Source organism: Gymnoscopelus microlampas, assembly GCF_963454915.1.
Source record: "Gymnoscopelus microlampas genome assembly, chromosome: 16".
NCBI lineage: Eukaryota > Metazoa > Chordata > Actinopteri > Myctophiformes > Myctophidae > Gymnoscopelus > Gymnoscopelus microlampas.
In genome coordinates, this window is record NC_139953.1 from 4,273,573 (window position 1) to 4,294,368 (window position 20,796).

At 43.7% G+C, this 20,796-nt stretch overlaps 1 protein-coding gene across 3 annotated transcripts; it reads right to left on the reverse strand.

Moving 5' to 3' along the window:
• Nucleotides 1-467: 467 nt before the first annotated feature.
• zbtb1 (zinc finger and BTB domain containing 1) lies at nt 468-20,230 on the reverse strand. Of its 3 annotated transcripts, none has more exons than XM_084081557.1 (6): nt 19,816-20,230; nt 15,633-16,535; nt 12,365-13,073; nt 8,363-8,648; nt 6,210-6,436; nt 468-5,706 (listed from the first exon to the last, which is right to left on the reverse strand). In XM_084081557.1, the coding sequence occupies exons 2-6, from the start codon at nt 16,526-16,528 to the stop codon at nt 5,488-5,490; spliced, it is 2,337 nt and encodes a 778-aa protein (XP_083937683.1). In that variant the 5' UTR covers nt 16,529-16,535; nt 19,816-20,230; the 3' UTR covers nt 468-5,487. The 3 variants fall into 3 exon arrangements, with proteins under 3 accessions (XP_083937683.1, XP_083937682.1, XP_083937684.1); XM_084081556.1 differs by having other exon boundaries at nt 15,633-16,538; XM_084081558.1 differs by having other exon boundaries at nt 19,810-20,230.
• Nucleotides 20,231-20,796: the final 566 nt, after the last annotated feature.

Here is a 20,796-nt window from a genome sequence, read left to right on the forward strand (position 1 = left end):
AACACTACAGTTATAACAACTTTAATGAAACCCTTCAGACGTTAACATTTTAATGTAACTTAACTGAAAACATGGAAGAAACATATTATGGGTCAATGACACAGAAAAGAGCTTCACGAGAACAGAGTATGTTGTCGAGATGCTGTAAATCGTCTGTCGGGTGGAAACCTCATAAAGTCCAAAAACGTTTTAGGATTCAAATAGAAAAATAGCGAAAGTAGCAGCTCGACAAAGCTCAAACGCGTCGCTTTGAGCTTGTAGATCTGCTACTTTAGAGTGACGCTGTAGTATGATCAAGTCGGGCGTCAATTTAAACAGTTCAAATATGGAGATAAGAGGTTTCTGCCCGACAGCGACAAAATTATGTTCATCAAGTCTGGCTGTATTGACGACCGTCACCTTGCTGAGCCAAGTGTGACTTCAAGAGAATTTTGTGTGTAGAGTACATGAAATGACTGATAAGGCAAAAAGGAGCAAGTTGCTTGTTAAGTCTTGTTGTGTGAATTACAAGAAATTTAAAAAATGATAGAATAATGTAAAGAACAGCATGTTTGCACCCCAAGGCGGCTTCCAAACATCTTTATATAGTGTTTTGTATGTGTGAACAACTTCTTCATAATCTCATCTGACTATACTAGGTAAAGCTACTACTGTATCTGGAATTTGTTTGAATCAATAAAAGGTTATTTTTGACCAATCTGTATTAATACAATATAACTAGTTGCTCTACTCTGCCATTGAGACATACATATACATACATATATCTCCAGGTGTCAGGTAGGACAAATAACGGTTATGTCCATGGAAGTCATTTGAAGCAGACGGTACATCAGATTGCACACTATAGATCAGCAGTTTCCAACTTTTTTTCTGGTAGCCTTTCGGCTGCTGTGTTGAGTGGTCAGATGGAATTACCTCTCCACCGGCAGATACATAAAACTTACAGATTGCAGCTTTAAAGACAATGAACTGACACTTGCAATGGACCAGAGGCGTCATTTCACAAACGAGATAGATGGTGACAAAAAAGAAGGAAAAAAAAAAACGTACCACTTAAGCCCCATGTAATAGCTAAAATAGCCCCTTGTAGATCAGCTATTTTCAATATTTTAAAACAAAAAAATTACATAATCGGGACACATGGTTGAAAGCGGATAACGAATGTACTGTATGTATGGTTTCAGACAAGAACACACATGTAGAGCGGCAATCTATAAAATCAGATTATTCTGCATGAAGAAAAGAAAAAAAACATTTCAGAGGTGGAGAAAACCTATATTCTGGATAGCATTGTGATTGCTATATTGCTATAGAGTATTCTTTCAGTAATAGCGGTCCCTCTCTGTCTTTCCGGCTCTTTTAGTGAACAGAGAATACATTTATACAGGATAATTAAGTGGAATCTGGAGTGATGAATCAAATCAATGACCAGGTAAATTGGAACGCTTATAGAATCTATCTGACCCACTTGTACTTTCTGTTTATTAAAGTGCTGGAGAGACGGAGGAGACCCCTGTTACTGACCAAACACTCTGTAGCAATGATTACTATCACAATATAGAGCTTTAGCTTTTTTTTTACAAAGTCACTTACACCACCTTTAACCACTTAAACCCTAAATGGTTGACCATATGCAAATTGAGTTGAGGGCATATGCAAATACCCCCAAATGACGCCTCTGGCATGGTGGTCCGTCACCAGTAAAAGGCACCAGACAGACACCCCCCCAAAAAAAAGTCATCTACCACCTGTTTTTCTTAGGGCAACAATACAGTTAAACAGCCATTGAAATGAAAGGACCACTCTGAATACACACAGTGTGCTTAGAAACAACTTGCAAAGAGGGTGAATGACAGGAAAGCAGAGTTGGTGGCTTAATTCCACTGAGTGTGCACGTGAATTAAATTAAAGGCACGCTCACACACATGCACACACACGCGCACGTGTCAGAAGTGCCAGCCTCCCGATCTCTTCCATTCTGTGCGAAGCTAAAAAGGGCGGAGCTTCCTGAACGTGCAGCGCGTAGATTCCAACACTGGTGAAGCGGGTGTCAACCAGTGGTGTAAAGTAACTTAACTTTTTCCACCACTGGTGTCAGCCGATAAGCACTGTGGTTGGCCGCCCTTTGGCTTGTAGTTATAGGGCAGGGCAATTAACTGAAAATAATATCAAAACCGATATTTTTTTAACCAATAGGATAAGCAACCAAAAAGGACAACTTTGAGTTTGTTCAGTTGTTTGAAGAAGTTCTTTGATGCCAACTACAACCATGAGGGACCATTACGAGCCTGCAGGCTGCTCGCCAAGGTCACAAACGTCTGGCCAACCAGCGGCTCCATACCTCCCCGAAAGACCTCAGCAGCACCTAGAAAGTCTTCCCCGACAACCAACCCGCTCGGCAATGTCGGCACGCAATCCTACATCATCAGCAGCACCGTGCAAAGACAACAACTCGGACCTGAAGGAGCACTTATAGAAAGAAGTTTATATAATATAAATATATATCGAATTGACACAAAATAATTCTAAATGATTTTTTTTTAATTCGATTACAGTGATTGGTCTGATGAAATTGATTGGTCTGATCAACCACATAGCCCTGTATTATACTTTGTTTTAGAATGGTGGCTGGTGTACAAGAAGTCGAAAATATCTGATCTACAAGTTCACAACATGTCGCAGGCAGCGTGGCGTGTTGTGAGCTTGTAGATTTGCTATTTTCACACAATCCCAGCGTGTCCTCGCCGGATCTTCGCTGAATGGAGTTGCATAAATTGCGCCGCATGCCCATTATGAGTTCCCCTCCACAATATGGCGCCCGTGGTGACATACAGCCCAGAATCCAACGCGGCGTCTACCTTTTTCTGTCTATGACACAGAGTCCCCCCTCACTGGTAACGCTGGTGAGGGGATGGAGGAGGGAGAGTTCTCCGAGGCCAGAGAGAGGACATGGCTCTGGAGGTAGTGTAGATTTTGACAGCAAATGTTGATTCAGTTTTAGTCATGTTTTAGTTATCTGAAATGTTTGTCAGCTAAATCTGCAGTTGATTTAGTCGACTAAAATGTATTTTGAAGGCGCCTTGATGGCGTCGTAATGGCTGATTTTACACTTGGTTGCATGTTGAAAATCTACAAGCTCACAACGCTTCACGATGCGTTGTGAGCTTGTAGATCTGCTATTTTCAGACCGCAACAGCCAAGTGCAACCAAACATAAAATGTGCTGTCTTTTAGTTCTACTGGATCTCTTCATTTTAGTCTAGTTTTTATTTGTCGACGAAATTGTCAATATATTTAGTCTTAGTTTGAGTCATCATAGCTTAGTTTTTATTCAGTTTTTCGTCAGTGAAAAAAAGGTAGTCGACGAACATTTTTCGTCATAGTTTTAGTCGACGCAATCAACACTGCCTGAAGGGTGGCCAAGGATTACGAAGAGGTGGGCACCGAGTGTCGGACAGGAGGAGGATGAGGAAGATGAGTATTAAAAAGGCCATGCTCTTGCCTTTGGACCACAAGGTCATGGGTTCGATCCCGGGCACCGCAACTCAGAGTACGAGTATAGCATGGCATGGGTGCGGCAAGTCATGCGGTAAGAACTGGGAGCTGATGGTAGGTGTCTCCTACCATCTCCCAGGGGTCAATAGGCTCTATGCATAGCAGCCATATTGGAAAGAAATTGGGCCTCTTCTTACTTCCTTCACAGGTGTTACCAATGATACTAATGAAGGCTCTGTTCCATTCTGGTCAGGATGCTGATATCGTGCATGTTGGCTCACTAGAAACACTCCATTTTTGTTCCCAAATGGCCCCTTATGGTGGGTGTGTAACTCTGAGAGTGTACAAATGGAACCAAATGGACCCGTAAGGGTCCATTTGGTGGACTACACTCTCAGAGTTATGGGGGTCCTTGAAAATAAGGCAACCACTATGCCACTCTAAATGGAACAGAGCCTTAATTAGTATTATTGGTAACACCTGTAAAGGAAGTAAGGCAGGGGCCCAATTCATTCCCAATATGGCTGCTGTGCATAGAGCCTATTAGCGCATTGTAACGGGGACAGACTCCCGGCGTTCTCGGCTGATACCGACTACAAACCTCTCCAACCTACTTTGGTCAAAATACATACCAGAAAACCCAGCACTAGCCACAAAACCGCAAGACAACATAGGAAACTGCCATGCGTTGGCTAAACCGCCTCTGACGCACATGTGTGAGCGTGCCGTCTGACCATGAAGAAAACTACAAGTGTCTAGTAATATTCAAAACGACATAATCAGCAAAGCTGTTGAATGTTTACTAGGGCTGAACAATTTAGGATGGAGAAAAAAAAAGAAGAAAAAAAAAAAAAGGACCATACTGGTGTTTGGTGTAGATATAAGTCATGAGAGAGCCAATCCCAATTTGGGAGATTCCTATAGACCAGTGGTTCTCAAAGTGGGGTGCGGTGACCCCCTCAGGGGTCCTTGAGGGCGTTCCAGGGGGAATAGCATCAAAATGATATTGAAGATCTGCATTTTTTTCTAAAGAATCTTGAAAACGATTTGACAACACAAATCTTGTATGGGGGGTCCCTGGCACAAATCATTTTCAGATGTGGGTCCACAGCCAAAGAGATATAGATTTTGGGAGTCTTTGAATATGAAATGTTTGAGAACCACACTGTCCGAGACCACCGATTTATCACTGCTTTGAACTATATTTTTTTGTACAAATGTGCAAAATCAATCTGAATTTCTCTTTGAGAACATTTAACTTATAAATATATAATAAACACAAATAAAAGATCAGTTTATTATATAAACTGAACTTTAGTTCATTTAACCACTTAAACCCTCTTCAAAAAAGGGGGAAAAAGAAAGAAAAAAAGGTTTCTGTTCTACAATCTTCCAACTTCAAAAGATCTGCGACTTCTGGACACTTTCCTCTGCAAGTTGATTTACATCTTGGAAGGTCAATAAAAGCAAATATTGTCAGCAGTAATGTAAAGTATACAGTAGGAGCTACAGTATGGTCCTTTTAGTAGACAGTTAAGGGAGAAATTAATATGGTACTTGATTTATGGTCCAAAGATAACCTAAAACACTAGAAGACCATGTTCATAAATACCTTTTTGACCTCTCTTTTTACACAATTAAGTGCAGCCTCTGCGATTTGGAAATTGCAGTAGTAGTTCATATTGTGATTTAGTCTATTTTCCGATTAATTGTTCAGCCCTAATATGATTACCCAAAGCTCGAGGCACTGCAGCCCATCAACACTTAGGTTATGAGTATACTTGAAAAGTGCAGAATTATAGGTTCTCTGTTTTTTTTTTGGTGTTCAAGTGCATAAATTTGATCTCACATTTATGGCTTTTTTTTTTAGTTGACAGACTTAAAAAGGAGTACTTTTGTCATTTTGGGGGGTCAAGTACTCTTTTAAAATCTAAATCAAGGACGGGGGTATACGGAGGTAGGGGGGGGGGTAGTTGTCCCCCCCCCCTACCTCCTATAGTCTCTTGGTGTGACTGGAGTTGTAGTGGCTCCGCATGTCTTTCCGCAGGCGGAACTTCTCGCCGCACACGCCGCAGATGTACAGGTGCACGTCCATGTGCTTCTCCAGCTGCTCCCCGCTGGGGAAGATCTGGAAGCACACCTGGCAGATGGACTCGCCCGCCGACAGGTGGGAGATCATGTGACGCAGGTGGTCGTGCTTGAGGAAGGTGCCCTTCATGGAGGACGATGTGAAAAAAAGGGGGGGAAAAAAGTTGATGTCACGATTATTGTGGCACAGAAATAATTGCGATTAATGATAATCGGAAAATCAAAAACATAATTAAAACTCTTTTAACCACTTGGATCCCCAGCATCCCTGTTCTGAACGTTTGCCAAAAAAATGGCAGATCTACAAGCTCACAACACGTTGCTTTGTGGGCTTGTACATCTACAATCTGCAATTTTTGGCGCAATAATTTGATGTAGAGTGAAGAAACAGCACAGTTACAAGTCTTTCAACTTTTACTAATTAGAGGGTTTAAAGGGATAGTTCACCCCCAAAATTACTTTATTTCTATCGATTAGTCACCCCATGGAGACTTGAATTCATATATGTATATATATGTATATAGTGTACCACTATTACACTATTACTCTGGCAGTTAGAGAGTTTTGTGGTTATAATTAACGATAATAACGTAATATCGTCCCATCCATCCATCTGTCCATCCCTACCTGGTCGCAGACGGGGCAGACGTATCGCGCCATGCCCTTGTGCATGTCGGTGTGCAGCCGCAGCTGCCGCTCGCGCAGGAACTGCTTGCCGCAGGTCTGGCAGCTGAACTGCTTCTCCTTGGTGTGGACGGTGTAGTGCTCCCTCAGGTGGCAGCGCTGGTAGAAGCCCTTCCCGCAGATGCTGCAGAAGTGCTTGCGCCGGTGGTCCGGCTCGCCGCCGATGCCGCCTATAGGGGGGTGGGGGGGTATCAATGATGATCATGACGTTTTTTTTTATTGACGATCGTCAAAATGTAACTGTAATTAATGTGGTTGCCCGAATAAGGCAACCAGACTATATAGTACTCTTCCGACTTTATTCTTCTTCTTTATAGATACACTTTATTATGTTGCGCAATTTATTTTTCCCACACTCGTGCCATATGTCAAATTGACCCGCTTCACCGGGAATCGATGGCTTGTACTTTGCTAAGAGATTGGTTACATAGTTTAATTGATATTGATTTATTAGTGGATTAAATGTGCCCATCCACTTTAATGGGAAAATGAAAAAACTCTCATTCAAGTATTTTTTTCTCAGAAACAGTAAGGGCTAGAGTTAAAAGACTTTGAGGGGAGGTTCATAGTTTATTGCCAAATTATTTAAATAATAATTACACCAGTCAGCCTCATGGTGGCGCTATATTGGCCCACTTTACCTTTTGGCCTCTTGAACCGTAGGTCGTAGAATAAAAAAATATTTTCCCCTGGATTTCTTGGGTCATGACGCAACTCCCTAGATAGGCCACGCCCATTTGCGTCTGGATATATTTTCCGCCATTTAGAATTTTCTTCAAAACACACTTTTAGCTCCTCCTCCCACATATGTTGTCCAAATTTCACAAAAATCGGTACACATGATCTCTGGACCCTAGCGATAAACATATCCACTTTGATAGTCCTTACCGTTCGTCCGTAATTGGCTTCCAAAGTTAGTGGGAGAGGCCCGTTTTACAAAGAATGCCAAAAACTCCCAGAATTGTGACGCGTCTAGTTGTGTTGTTGTTGTTTTTTGGGGGCATTGCAAGTTTGGAATGTATGAATATATATAACGTTGCTGTCCTCTTATTTCCATATTCTAACTTATTGTGTTTTTCTCGTAAATTAACGCCCTACTTGATCATACTACAGCGTCACACAAAAGCATCAAAAGTAGCAGATCTACAAGCTTGCAGATCTGCTACTTTTGATGAGAAATAGTTGAGAATTTAGTTGAGAAATAGATACAAGCATTGTGAGCTTATATACAGTATCTGCTATTTCTGCTTTTTTTTTTACTGAAATCTTGTCCCTGGAACAAAACTTTTTCATGTGAAGGACCTCCAAAGTTATATATATTTGGCCGCGGACCCCGCATCTCAAAATATAGTTCCAGGCCCCCGCCCCACCTCCCGGTGCAAAGATTCGAGTAAAAAATGTTCGCTTAAAAAAAAAATATATATATATTATGTAGCCTATATTCAAAGAGTTGTACACATTTTCAAGATTTCTTTCATAAATAGTAGATCTTCTTCGTCGGCTTCCGAAGTCCCATAGGAACATTGGATCAGCGCTTCTGGTTTCCCACTGCAGAGCTGGAGCAGCGCCTCTTGTGGCTGTAGAGCCCAACGAGCTTGTATAATAGCCAAAGTGTAAAATATGACTAAACTCTAAAATGACACATGATACGTTCCCGTTTTTTTAAAACCCATTAAGACCTGGGACGCATCTGTATCGCATCTTTTTTGATTTGAGCTAAAAAACATTATTTTACACTTTGGCTATTCAAAAATAGCAGATCTACAAGCTGAGTGCCACGCTACGAGCTTGTAGATCTGCTATTTTTGAGAAATCGAGAAAATGCGTGCAATTCTGTGAATATGTATTCTTTTAAAGCGAACATTTTTATCTCAAGTATTTGCTACTGGGGGTCCCTGGAACAAAATATTTTGAGATGGGGGTCGGCGGCCAAATACATATCATTTTGGGGGTCCTTGACATAAAAAGTTTGAGAACCGCTGATATAGAAACATACATTTTTCAGAATACTGTTTGGATTTAGAAGACATTTGTAGAATCGGCCTCAGGTCTTAATGGGTTAAATGGGTTTTAAAATCGACAGGCCTTATCCTTACCGGCTTCGTCCAGCAGGGCGGGCCGGAACAGCTCGGGGTCGTGACAGGAGAGGGCGTGCTCCAGCGCCAGGCTCTCGCTCTGGAAGAGCAGGCCGCAGTGAGGACAGGCCAGGTCCGAACCCTCCAATAGGAGGCCGTCCTCCATCATCACCTCCTCCTCGCCCTGCATTGGCTCCTCCTCCAGCAGGGAGGAGCTGTCGTCCTCGCCGTGGGAGTCGGACTCGGCGCCTTGGGACTCGCCGCAGCGCTCGGCGTGCTCCTGGAGCTGCCGTCCTTTAATGAGCACCTGGCAGGGATTACATTACAAAAAAAAAGAAAGACATAATTATCGTTGTTGGGCAGAAACCCCTTATCTCTATATTCTTTTTTTAAAGATGTATTTTTTGGTTTTAATGCCTTTATTAAACAGTAGGCTGACAGGAAATGGGGGAGAGAGATGGGGAGTGACATGCAGCAAAGGCCGTCGGGATCGGGAATCGAACCCGCAACACGCTGTCAGGCTACACTGAGCCTAGGTGCTTCTGCGCCAGCGGCCCAGGCCTTATCTCCATATTCTAACTTTTTGTGTTTTCTTTTAGTAAATTAACGCCCCGGGCCTACTTGATCATACTACAGCGTCACACTACAGTATCAAATGTAGCAGATCTGAAACGAGGCTAGAAACGCGGCTCGAAACGCGGCTTGAAACGCGGCACGTTTTGAGCTTGTGCTTTGGGTATTTTTTTTATTGAATCCTGAAAAGTAACAATTCTGGACATAATGAGGTTTCCACGCGACAGAGACAATATATAATAAATAATCTCACAACTGAAAGCTTTGTTAGGCCAAGTGACATGTCTAGTCTCACGTAGCCAGTCTACTATTCTACAATCTCTGAATGTTGTGTAGTCCGGAATTACTACACCTCCCGAAAGCTGAGAAAGGAAGCCGTCATGTGTTCGTCATTTCCATTATAACCCGTTCAGAGGCCGATTTAAAAAACACCTAATCCTAACCTAAGTTTTCTGAAAAACTTGGAATTTCTTATTCATTTTTCTTTTTTTAAACATCATGTTGCTACGTAGCAACATCTAAAATGTCACAGATGCTTTCCCCGAAGGGTATAAGAATGGTTACATGGCGGCTTTCCGACATGTCGCCTTTCCGACGTTAACGAACCCTATACCTAACCCTCACCCTAACCCTAACCGCACGCGGAAGCCACTAGTCGGAGTGGCGACATGTCGGCGTGGAAGACGGTTACCATAAGAATGCTAAGCAGCAAGCTATATATGTCATACAGTAGGACAAATTTAAGACGAGACGGAAGCCGGGGGGACGCAGGATCATCCGCTTTACACCACGTTACGTTTTCAGCGCTTCCTTGGTCCCTGTATGACGGAAGGAAGCATTTGAACCAAATATTTTTGAGATGGGGGGGGGGGGGGGGGGGGGGGGGGCGGTCCGCGGCCAAATACATATCATTTTCGGTGGTCCATGACATTTGAGAACCACTGATATTATAGCAACCTAAGTTTTTTTTCCAAACTGCTAGGATTTAGAAGACATTTGTAGAATCCCCAGAAGCAAAGATTTGAGTTAAAATGTGTATATATATTCAAAAATGTGCACACATCTGCACAATTTTTCACAATAAAATAAAGCAGATGTACAAGCTCGTAGCACTGCACTATGAGCTTGTATATCTGCTACTTTTGAATAGCCCAAAGTATAAAATAATGGTTATAGCAAAAAATATATAATATAGTATCCAACTAAGTACATGGCTATCTGCTCGGACCCGTCAAGGTTATGTGGCAACGTCACGCATCAAAACAACAGACAAGTGTTATGTGTCCAATCCGTTTACATATGTCCTACCGTGTATTACATGGCGCCTCATGTTCTTTCTACATGACGTGTGTAGCATCCATGTAGTCCTGCCACAATTATTACATCATCGTCTAATCGCAATTATTTGAGATAATCGCAATTATTTTCGCAATTACTTTTGCATAATCGTCATCATTGTCAAAATAGTTTCCATGATCAAAAATACATTTTCAAAAAATATCCTTATCCTTAAATATAAAAAAAGCTGAAATAGCAGATCTATAAGCTTACAACTCCTCACGAAAATACATTTTCAAATATAAAAAAGCTGAAATAGCAGATCAGCTATTTCTGCTATTTTAATTTTATTTTTTGAAAGTATAAATTATTTTAGTTATGTATTTGTAAATTCAAGTTATTTGTCATATCTGCCCTGTGCATTTTTTTGTTATTATGAAGCCTAAAAACCAAACAGAAATTTTAAATGCATTCATGTGTTCCAATGTTCAATGACAAAAACACTATTAAAATCGTTAGTCGCAATTATTTGTGTGACAATTAATCGTCAACTTAAATTTGTAACCGTGACAGCCTTACATGCATGGTGAACGTAAACACCATCCGGTACAGGCGGTCTCAAGGGTCTGCTAAGCACGAAAATAATTGTCCCCGCGTCCTCATGAAAACGCATGTGGTGTGCATATATACAGGATGAACACACATGTGCACACGCGTGGTTTATTTAAGAGTTGCGGTTTGGTGGGTCGAAAAAATATGTTCACCCTATTCAGTAGGCTTTCTATAAATAAGATGCACGAGAAGCTCAAAATGTTTTCCACAAATGGGTCAACAACTACTGCTTTTCACTGTGTTGTTATTAAATATATGAGCGTTTCATATACTGAAGTTAACAATCATTGATGAAACTTTACTTTACGGGGACACTAAGCTCTATTCACAGCAGCCATATTGTGAAGACATTCACAGGTGTTACCAATGATACTAATGAAGGCTCTGTTCCATTCTGGTCAAACAGAGTCAGGGCGCTGATATTGTGCATGTTGGCTCACTGGAAACATTCTGCTACACCAGTGGGTCTAAAATGTGGGTCCAGGGACCCTCATGGTTCCTTAAGGGGTTTCTAAATGGCCCCTTACAGGTGTGTAACTCTGAGAGTGTACAAATGGAACCAAATGGACCCGTCCATTTGGTTCCATTTGTACACTCTCAGAGTTATGGGGATCGTGGAAATTGAAAAATCTGAGAACCACTGTGCTACACAAAATGGAACAGAGCCTTCATTAGTATCATTGGTAACACCTGTGAAGGAAGTTATAATAGGACTGCTGTGCATAGAGCCTATTGTGTTGCGTGGCTAATTTACAGACCAGTTTGTCGTGACAACACGTTTCAGCATTGCCTCTGTCTCATGTACATTTTCTCAGGAAAATCACCGCTTATCAATGACTTGACGATCGATCGAGAAGGTGAACCAACGATGTCATTAAATTTGCATCCCCATCACACACTAATGCTCTGTTTCCTAAACTATATTAGCACGATTATTAATGTTTTGCTGCTATTGTTATAAAACCTATGTTCCTGCTGTTCTACATACAGCCAACCAGTTGAAAACTATTCATTCTTGAAATTGAAGTTAGGGTTTTATGGAAGACGTCATAGTTTGACCAATTTTAAAATAAATTTAAATATCTAAATTATTATTACAGTAGGGCTTGACTTTACCTGCCACATGGGTAAGGATTATACCCGAATTATACTCGGTTATTCACCGTGTCATGCAATGGAAATAGAAAGTATTTTTGGAGCACGACACTGGTGCGCAACTAAGGATAAATCATAATTTAGAGAAAAGCAAAGGGAAAGATATGATGGACTATATAGCATTGGTTCTCAAAGTGGGTGGGGGGTCCTTGGGGGGTACCAAAGACTTGGATCCAGGGTACCAAATCTTTGAATATATATATATTTTAAAGCGAACATTTGTAACTCAAACAAATCTTTGCTTCTGGGGGTCCCTGGAACAAAATATTTGGAGATGGGGGTCTGCGGCTAAATACATATCATTTTGGGGGTCCTTGACATGAAAAAGTTTGAGAACCACTGCTATATAGAATCTAAATGAGTGAAATCAGTGCTGGCGACTTAAGAACTTCTAATCCAACGCACCTGGCCACAGCGTCCACAGGCGCAGATGTGACCCATGTGGTTGGAGATGTAGTGGGTGGACTTGTCCTCGTCGGTCAACAAGGCGCCGCACAGTTCGCACGGCGTGCACTGCTCCTCGGCCTTCTCCTCTTTAATCTTGCGGACCTTGGCGGCGGGGGGGAGGATCCCCGAAGAAGAGTCCTCCTCCTCCTCCCCCCCGCCCCCACCGCCGGACAAGTGGCCGTCGAACGGCTCTTCGTTCGCGCCGTCCTCCATGGCCGACGCGCCCGGCTCCTCTGGCGGCTGGTGGCGTTCGAACCTCGTCGTCGGCGTCCGGTGGTGGTGGCGGTCTCTCGACGTCGGGTCCTTGTGTTTGGTTTCGCCGCGTAGCCGCGCGCTACAGTCCCTTCCGCCGACGCCGGCGCCGCCGTGCTCGCCCACCCGCACCACCTTGATGCTGCCGTCCATGTTGTCGTCGGAGAGCGGCGGCTCCTCCGGCTCCGTCTTGATGGAGACGCTCCTGGTGGAGCCGGCTTCGTTGTCCGTCGTCGTCCCGGCCGCCACCGAGCGGATCATCGTGGTGGCGGCGCCCGTGGAGTCCATCGCGTGCTGCTCCTCCCCGGGCCAGTCGTCCTCTCCTTTGCAGACGAGCAACCGGCTCGGCTCCTCGGGCCCCTCCGACGCCGAGCTCTCGGCCTTGCTGGAGTCGTTGTCAGCCTCTGCGTTGGTCCTGTTGGGTCAGAGGGACGTTAGCGGTTAGAGGCTGTGATGGTAAGGATTGCGTGGAATGAAGCGAAATACAATGAATTATATGAATTATCTTCATGACTGAAGGTTTTTAATGATGATGTTTATGTATTATTATCTTTATAAAGCTATGTGGCTGCTGTTCCACATACAGGAAATCACAGAGTTGAGGCATTAACCTTTTCTTTCATGACATTTCTGAGACCATTCATGTTTATGGAAGATGCTTCTAAACATAAACATACTCTATTGCTAGTTTGATCACTTCAAATACTATAACCAAAAACAGATCTGCTAATTTCGGTGCACAACATGCTTTCATAGAATTCATGCTGGCTTCTACGGACTCCAAATGACTGAAATCAGTCGTGGCGATAGCCCCTTTCGGAACCCTGAATACCTTTCATGTATTTGGGAAGGCGGATCCAGGGTCCCTTGAAAGTCAATGCCTTCTCTAATACACTCGCTGGTACCACTGTCTGTAAAGTTTTGCAGAGAGATTTCAAAGATACTCTGAGCTGCATTAGAAGGTGCCGCGGAAACGCGCGTTGATCGGCGCGAATCAATGCTGCCATTAAACGTGTTTAATCCATATTTTAGAATTTAGTCTCGCCTCCCCCGTCTTGTGATTGGCTGGAAAAGTGCATCTAGCCAATCACAAGACGGGGGAGGCCGGGCATGGAGCGCGGAAGAGAGGAGCGCCGATCAACACTTGTTTCCGCGGCACCCTGATGCATCTTTGAAGTATCTTTGAAATCTCTCTGCAAAACTTTAGAGACGTTATATTTGTCCCGAGACCAGACAGTGGTACCAGCGAGTGAATGAGAGAAGGCATTGACTTTCAAGGGACCCGGGATACCGCCTTCCCAAATACAAAAAAAAGGTATTCAGAGACACTGTCGCCGGCTACTTTTCTACTGTATTTTCTATATATCATTTTATATTTTGTAAGGTGTTTCTCCTTTCTGAATGCCACAGTCCTCCGTACGGCAATGGCAATGGGCTGATGGATTTTCGTCAATTAAAATGAGCAGTCTGCCGTCATATAGTTCTCTTAAGCCATTCAATCCGAGAATGCATACTGTGTCATTTTCGGTTTTTCGCTATAACCATTATTTTATACTTTGGGCTATTCAAAAATATCGGATTCTACAAGCTCGTAGCGCGGCACTCGATCTGCTATTTTTTTTTTTTAATCTTGAAAATGTGTGCAAATATTTGAATATGTTTGTTTCTTTGAATATATGTTTGAATATATGTTTGTTTTTAAAGCGAAGATTTTTAACTCAAATCTTTTTGCTACTGGGGATTCTACAAACGTCTTCTAAATCAGATAAAACAGTTTTGTTTTTTTACTTATGTAGCTAAAATATCAGTGGTTCTCAAACGTTTTTCATGTCAAGGACCCCTAAAATGATATGTATTAGGCCCCCCATCTCAAAATATTTTGTTCCAAGGACCTTTTTCAAAAATAGCAGATCTACAAGCTCATAGCGCGGCACTCGGTGCCGCGCTATGAGCTTGTATATCTGCTATTTTTCAATAGCCAAAGAAATCTAAATTGACACACATGCGTTCCCGGATTGAATGGGTTAACGGACTCATTGCTTTTCAAGGATCTGTTCCGTTCGATGAACTGAACTAATAGTTTTAGTTTTAGGTATTTATGGGTCTATGTGCAATAACAAAGGATTATTATTATTCCCAGTGACACCTTCTAACGCTTTTTATGCTTATAATATTCATAAAATATATATTTTTTATTTGTCTTCTCTCACTTTTTAACCTGTGCCCCCCCCTCTTGTTGTGATGTGTTTTTAACTAACCTTAATGTGTGCCTGTATGACCTATGGGATATCTGAATTTCCCTTCGGGGATCAATAAAGTATCTATCTATCTATCTATACGCAAAATAATATTCAAATGGCTCAGTTGCACTTAACTACGCAATGTGCTCTAAACGGCACTGAAACGCTTGCATTGTAACCTCCTATATTCTGCACAATTTAGAGTGCGTAACCAAGCAACATCTCCAAGTAGTGCTCCCCTGAGAACTAGACCAAAAAAAACGTTATGTGCGCTCCTGCAAATGGACCCGTATACCATTGTTTCTCAAAGTGGGGTCCGGGGACCCCCAGGGGTCCTTGGGGAGGTACCAGGGGGTCCCCAGCTAAATTAGTTAATACAGCGTCACAATCATTTTCAACTCCTTTTTCCATATTTTATACTTTGGCTATTCAAAAATAGCAGATCTGCTATTTTTGAAAGATCCTGAAAATGTGTGCAAATCTTTGAATTTATATATTTTTAAAGCAAACATTTTAACTCAAATCTTTGCTTCTGGGGGGTCCCTGGAACAAAATATTTTGAGATGGGAGTCCACGGCCAAATCCATATCATTTTGGGTGTCCTTGACATGAAAAAGAACCACTGCCGCATACTCTCTTGAGTTATGGGGGTTCTTGAAATGTAAAGGTTTTAGAAACAAACTGACCTAGAATATAATATCGTTTCCTGCAGGAAAACCCTGTTCATAAGTTACCTGGGGGGCTGGTAGGCCTTGCGGTTGGTGCAGGTCAGGATGTGCTCGATCAGGAGCTTCTCGCAGCTGAACACGAACCCGCAGTCGTCGCAGGTGTAGGTCCGGCCGAAGCGAGGGCGCTCCTTCAGGTTCGAGCTCCTGCCGCCGGAGCGCTTCCTCAAGTCACACGGCTGCTCCGCCATACCGTCCACAAGCGGCGGAGCTACGATTAAAGGCACGACGGCAGACACGACCACGTCCTCCACTGCCGCCGCCGCCGCCCTGGTGGCTGACAGCGGGATAGCTTGCCGCGCCGCTGCCGCTACAGCAGCGGTAGCAGTGCCGGTGGTGCTGCTGCTGCAGCCGCCGGCGGCGGCGGCGGCTTTAGGCGGGCGCTCCGCCTCGGGGGCGGGGCCGCCGCTGGGCCTCTGCTGCTCGAACATGCGCACGCCGAACATCATCTTCCCGGCGGCGGCCACGCCCGTCGTGGAGGAAGAGGAGCTGGAGGAGGACGAGGAGGACGAGGAGGCGGAGGAGGACGGCGTGAGGTTGGAGCTGCGGATGTCCCGCAGGTCCTCCAGGGAGTCGGGGATGTAGTACATCTGCAGGTAGGCCATGGAGGCCTTCAGCTCCTCGAACTCGTAGCTGCCCACCACGATGCGGCCCAGGTACATGAGCTGCAGGATGAGGTCGAAGCACTCGGCGCTCATCTGCATGTTGCTGAGGTCCAGCCGCGAGGCGCCCTGCTGGTCGCGGATGAACAGCATGCGGAAGTAGGAGCTGCAGGCGGCCAGCACGGCCTTGTGCGCCCGGAAGTAGATGTCGCCGATGGAGATGCAGCAGTCGCACAGGAAGCCCCACTCCCGCTGGTTGTTGAGCTGCTGCAGGACATGGTCGCTGTGGCTTAGCCTCGCCATCGCCCCCCTACTGGGGAGGAGGGAGAAAGACAGGGGTGGTGCAGAGAGGAGAGACGGAGAGGAGAGGGGAGGAGAAAGAAAGGAGAGGAGATGAAGAAAGCAATTAACTGGCTGCATGCTTTATACATTGAGGTTTGGATGTGGTTAGGGTTTATTGTGCTGCAGTAGATTTCGTAATGTTTGCTGGATTCCGAGCCGTGTTGAGCCCTGGTAGACGACTACTGAATGACTATGTAGTTTTGTTTCACATCATCATACTATAGGCAATGTGCACAGCACTGTACAGAGCAAAACACAGCCAGAAAAGAACATCACGTTAATAGCTCTATGGTCCGCACAATGAGCTTGTAGATCTGCTATTTTTGAAAAATCTTGAAAAAGTATGCATATCTTTGAATATACATTTTTTTAAAAGGCAAATCTTTGCTTCTGGGGGTCCCTGGCACAAAACATTTTTGGATGGAGGTCCGCGGCCGAATGTATATCAATTTAGGGGTCCTTGGCATGAAAAGGGTTGAGAACCACTGTTATACAGGGTATATACTGTACTATGAGTATATGGGGCTTAAGTGGTAGGCCTATGCCTACACATGATGCTATCACGGTTTGAATGAAAATGCTATATGATATGTATTCATGACTAAGTGAAGGGCTATCACATAAATTACAAATACAGTACACACAGTGACATATTCTTCACATGTTCATTAATACCCCATACTGTAAGCGGTAGACTTAAAAACTCATTCTAAATTGGAATACCCTCCCAGGTTGTCGGCATGAAAACAAACACCTGGGGCCTTCCTGAAAGGAATGTATTATTATTATTATTATTATTATTATTATTATTATTATTATTAATGTCTTATATTCTGACTCGAACCGATTCAAAGAATACTTTTTAAACGTTAAATGTTTCATGTCTTATATGCCTCCTCCATGACTCAGAATAACAAACAATATAAATGTTCTGTAATCTACTACTAGAGTTAGTATAGCATGAACACGACTCTACTGTTAGTAGTGTACTACTCTACTGTATATTTAGTAGCCTATAACATAAACATGACTCTACTGTCTACTGTGCATTTAGTAGCCTATAACGCAAACATGTCTCTACTGTTAGTATGGTGTACTACTGTATATTTAGTAGCCTATAACATAAAACAGTACATTTAATCAAGTACTGTTGAGTACTGCTCATTTTCAATACTTTTTTACTTCTACTTTTACTCCACTATGATTATTCGAGGCCGAAACACCCCCTAATTCAAAGGCACACTGCTGGGACCCCCAAAATGATATTTATTTGGTCGCAGACCCCCCAACTCTTAATATTTTTGTTAGCCTATAACATAACCATGCTACTGTGGTGTACTACTACGTATAGACTAGTACAGGGGTCTTCAACGTTTTCAGGCTAAGGACCCCCTAGCTGAGAGAGAGATGAAGCAGGGACCCCCTACTATAAAATTGTGTTTCAGATTAAAGTTTTTTTTTTTTTTACTTCTGCTCTTTTTTCCCTCTACACCTATAGCCTCTTTGCCAAAAATAGCCGATCTACAAGCTCTCAACGCCTCGCGTTGTGAGGCGTTGAGAGCTTGTAGATCTGCTATTTTCGGCTAATGTTCCCCTCAGAAAAGGAATTCTAGGGTTCAAGTGGTTAATGTAAAAAAACGAAATCCGATCACACAAAGATTTGGCGGACCCCCTATAGTAGCTCTGAGGACCCCCTAGGGGTCCCGGACGCCCTGTTGAAGACCCCTGGACTAGTATAACAAAGATAACTCTTCTGCAGTCTACTGTAGAGTCAGTATAACAAACATATAACTCTAGTCTACTATACTGTACATTTAGTATATAAAACAAACCTGATTATTTATTTATTTTCAAGGACCCCCAAGTTTGGTACGCATTAGGCCACGCACGGACCCCCATAACTCTGAGAGTGTACAAATGGACCCTTACAGGTCCTCGTTTGGTTCCATTGTGTACACTACCAGAGTAACAGACCTGTAAGGGTCCATTTGGTTCCCATAAAAAACAATTAGTTGGGGACACCTTGGAACCCCCTCAATGACGCCTGGAGGGGTCCATGGACCACTTTTGAGAACCACTGACATAAACAACATTACAGTGTAAGACCTACAGTAGATGTTTGCATAACGTAAACATAACTCCACCCAGCCGGTCTGCAACAGTAGCTTTCAACTGTACAGGTTTGTTATGACATGTTAATACATACTTAAGATAACTTTTTGTCTCACAATCCAATTATGTCTACTTCTTAAGATGTTAACTTTAAGGACATTAACTACATAGATATTAACTAATACACCAACTATATTTCTGACCATACGTTTGTAATGAACATTTGGTTCATTTACATACCATACCAACATACTACTACATACAGAAGTAATAGATAGCCTACTACATACAGAAGTATGTAGTAGTAGGCTATCTATTATAATTAGCTATGTAACATTAATTACATTGACTGTCTGTGGGGGGGGGGGGGGGGGTTCTATATTACAGTGTACACATAACAGCAGACCTGTAGTTAAGCAGCTAAAATGAGAGGTTAGCAGCCCGCCCACGCATCTCTGCGTGGCCTCTACGCACTCTCACACACACGCACGTCGCACGCACGGGGTGTAGTGCGGGGAGGGGGGGGGGTTGCTCTGTTCATTGTCACGCATAACAAATGTGCAATATTATCCATTATACCTCGAATAAGAACCTGGTGACAGTTGTTGTAATAACGTTAACTAGTTGTAACCAGTTCTGACAACACACTGGTTTTTACTTACAACGTTACAACAACAACAACCGTAGACTCCGGCTGCCCCGCACCGCATGAAACGACGAAACGCAAAATGGAGCTTGGTTGGCCCTGCTGTGTTTGTAGAGCTGCGTGAGACAGCGCTTGCGTGAGAGGCAGCTCGAGCTGTCTGCTTCCAGCTCGAGCTGCCTCTCTCTCTCTCTCTCTCTCTCTCTCTCTCTCTCTCTCACGCAGAGAGAAGCCAGAGAGAGCACGCGCTGCCTGCCTCGCGCTGCCTGCCACCCCCGCGCTGCTGCGTGCGTGACGTGCGTGCTTCTCCACAATCCCGCATTCACGCACGACTCGAGAGACTTCAGAACAACAACAACAACGAACGACGACGACGAAACGGGCTCATTAGTAGTAGCTCACTGTAATAGTAGCGTTATTGTCGTTATTATCATACAGTTACCGTGTTGTTTACAAACTCAGAAAAGAAACGTCGAGCCGAACACACACTCACCGACAGCACTAGAGGAGGAGGAGGTGGAGGAGGCCCAGACCAACAGCGTATATAGGTTCTGAAGTGGAGAGTTTGTGTTTTAATGTCCTCCACAAGAAGTTCCGTCCAGTTCGGTTTGGTTCGGTTCCCCCCGCGTCGCCCTCTCTTCTCGTCGCGTCGCCCGGCGGGCCCCCGTCGTTCTTCTTTCCCCCCTCTTTCACTTTAAAAAAAAATATTATTCCGAAATCCGAACCATAAAGTTGTGGTGGACCCGGACGGGACGGGACGGGACGGGCGACAAGAAGAAGAAGAAGAAACACTCGCGAGGGTGAAGCCTCCTCCTCTAGTTTCTTCTGCAGTCTGTCCCAAAAAAAAAAAAAAAAAAAGGATGAAAGAACTTCCGCACAGCCGCTCTGCTCTGCTCGCGCTCACTCACCGAGCCGCACGCGCCTCCCCTCCCCTCCCTCCCCGCGAGCTTTAACACCACACCCCCCCTGCTGCGTCGTCACCCAACCCCGCCCCCTACACACTATTATTAATAAATAGTGTGTAGGCTAGAGTAACTACGTATTCTTCTACCTACACATACGTCATGTCCTAGGATGAGCGAATAGGGGAAGGGGATCAACGTCACGTGATTCCCTTGTTTGACCCGGCAAAATCCCTGATGTGTGTCTCAAAGAATATGATTATTGGCAGAATCGCGAAAAGTTTCAAATATTTGTTTCGGTGGTTCGGTGGTTGTTGCAATTACCTGCACTACAATGCTTCACCACATGTTTTGGAAAAAAACATGAAATGTAACAATGTGTACGTTCAATAATGCAATTCCAATGGTGAAAGCTGTGTTGTTTGACCCGGCGAAGGAATGGCGGATTCGGCCAAGCCCCGAAATACCCGTATGTGTGTCTCAAAGAATATGTACTCAAGTAGTGTAACCATGAAGGCCTACCATATATCAGTGACATATACAGATCAATTTTTAAAAAAATAAGAAAAGTT

What these genes read in the sequence shown, in the direction of transcription:
- zbtb1 (XM_084081557.1), bottom strand. Translation starts at nt 16,528, where the DNA reads ATGGCGAGGCTAAGCCACAGCGACCATGTCCTGCAGCAGCTCAACAAC. An exon ending in AAGGCCTACCAGCCCCCCAG is followed by an intron (nt 13,074 to 15,632) that starts GTAACTTATGAA and finishes CTGACCCAACAG; the next exon opens with GACCAACGCAGAGGCTGACA. An exon ending in TCTGCCCCGTCTGCGACCAG is followed by an intron (nt 5,707 to 6,209) that starts GTAGGGATGGAC and finishes TCCTCCATGAAG; the next exon opens with GGCACCTTCCTCAAGCACGA.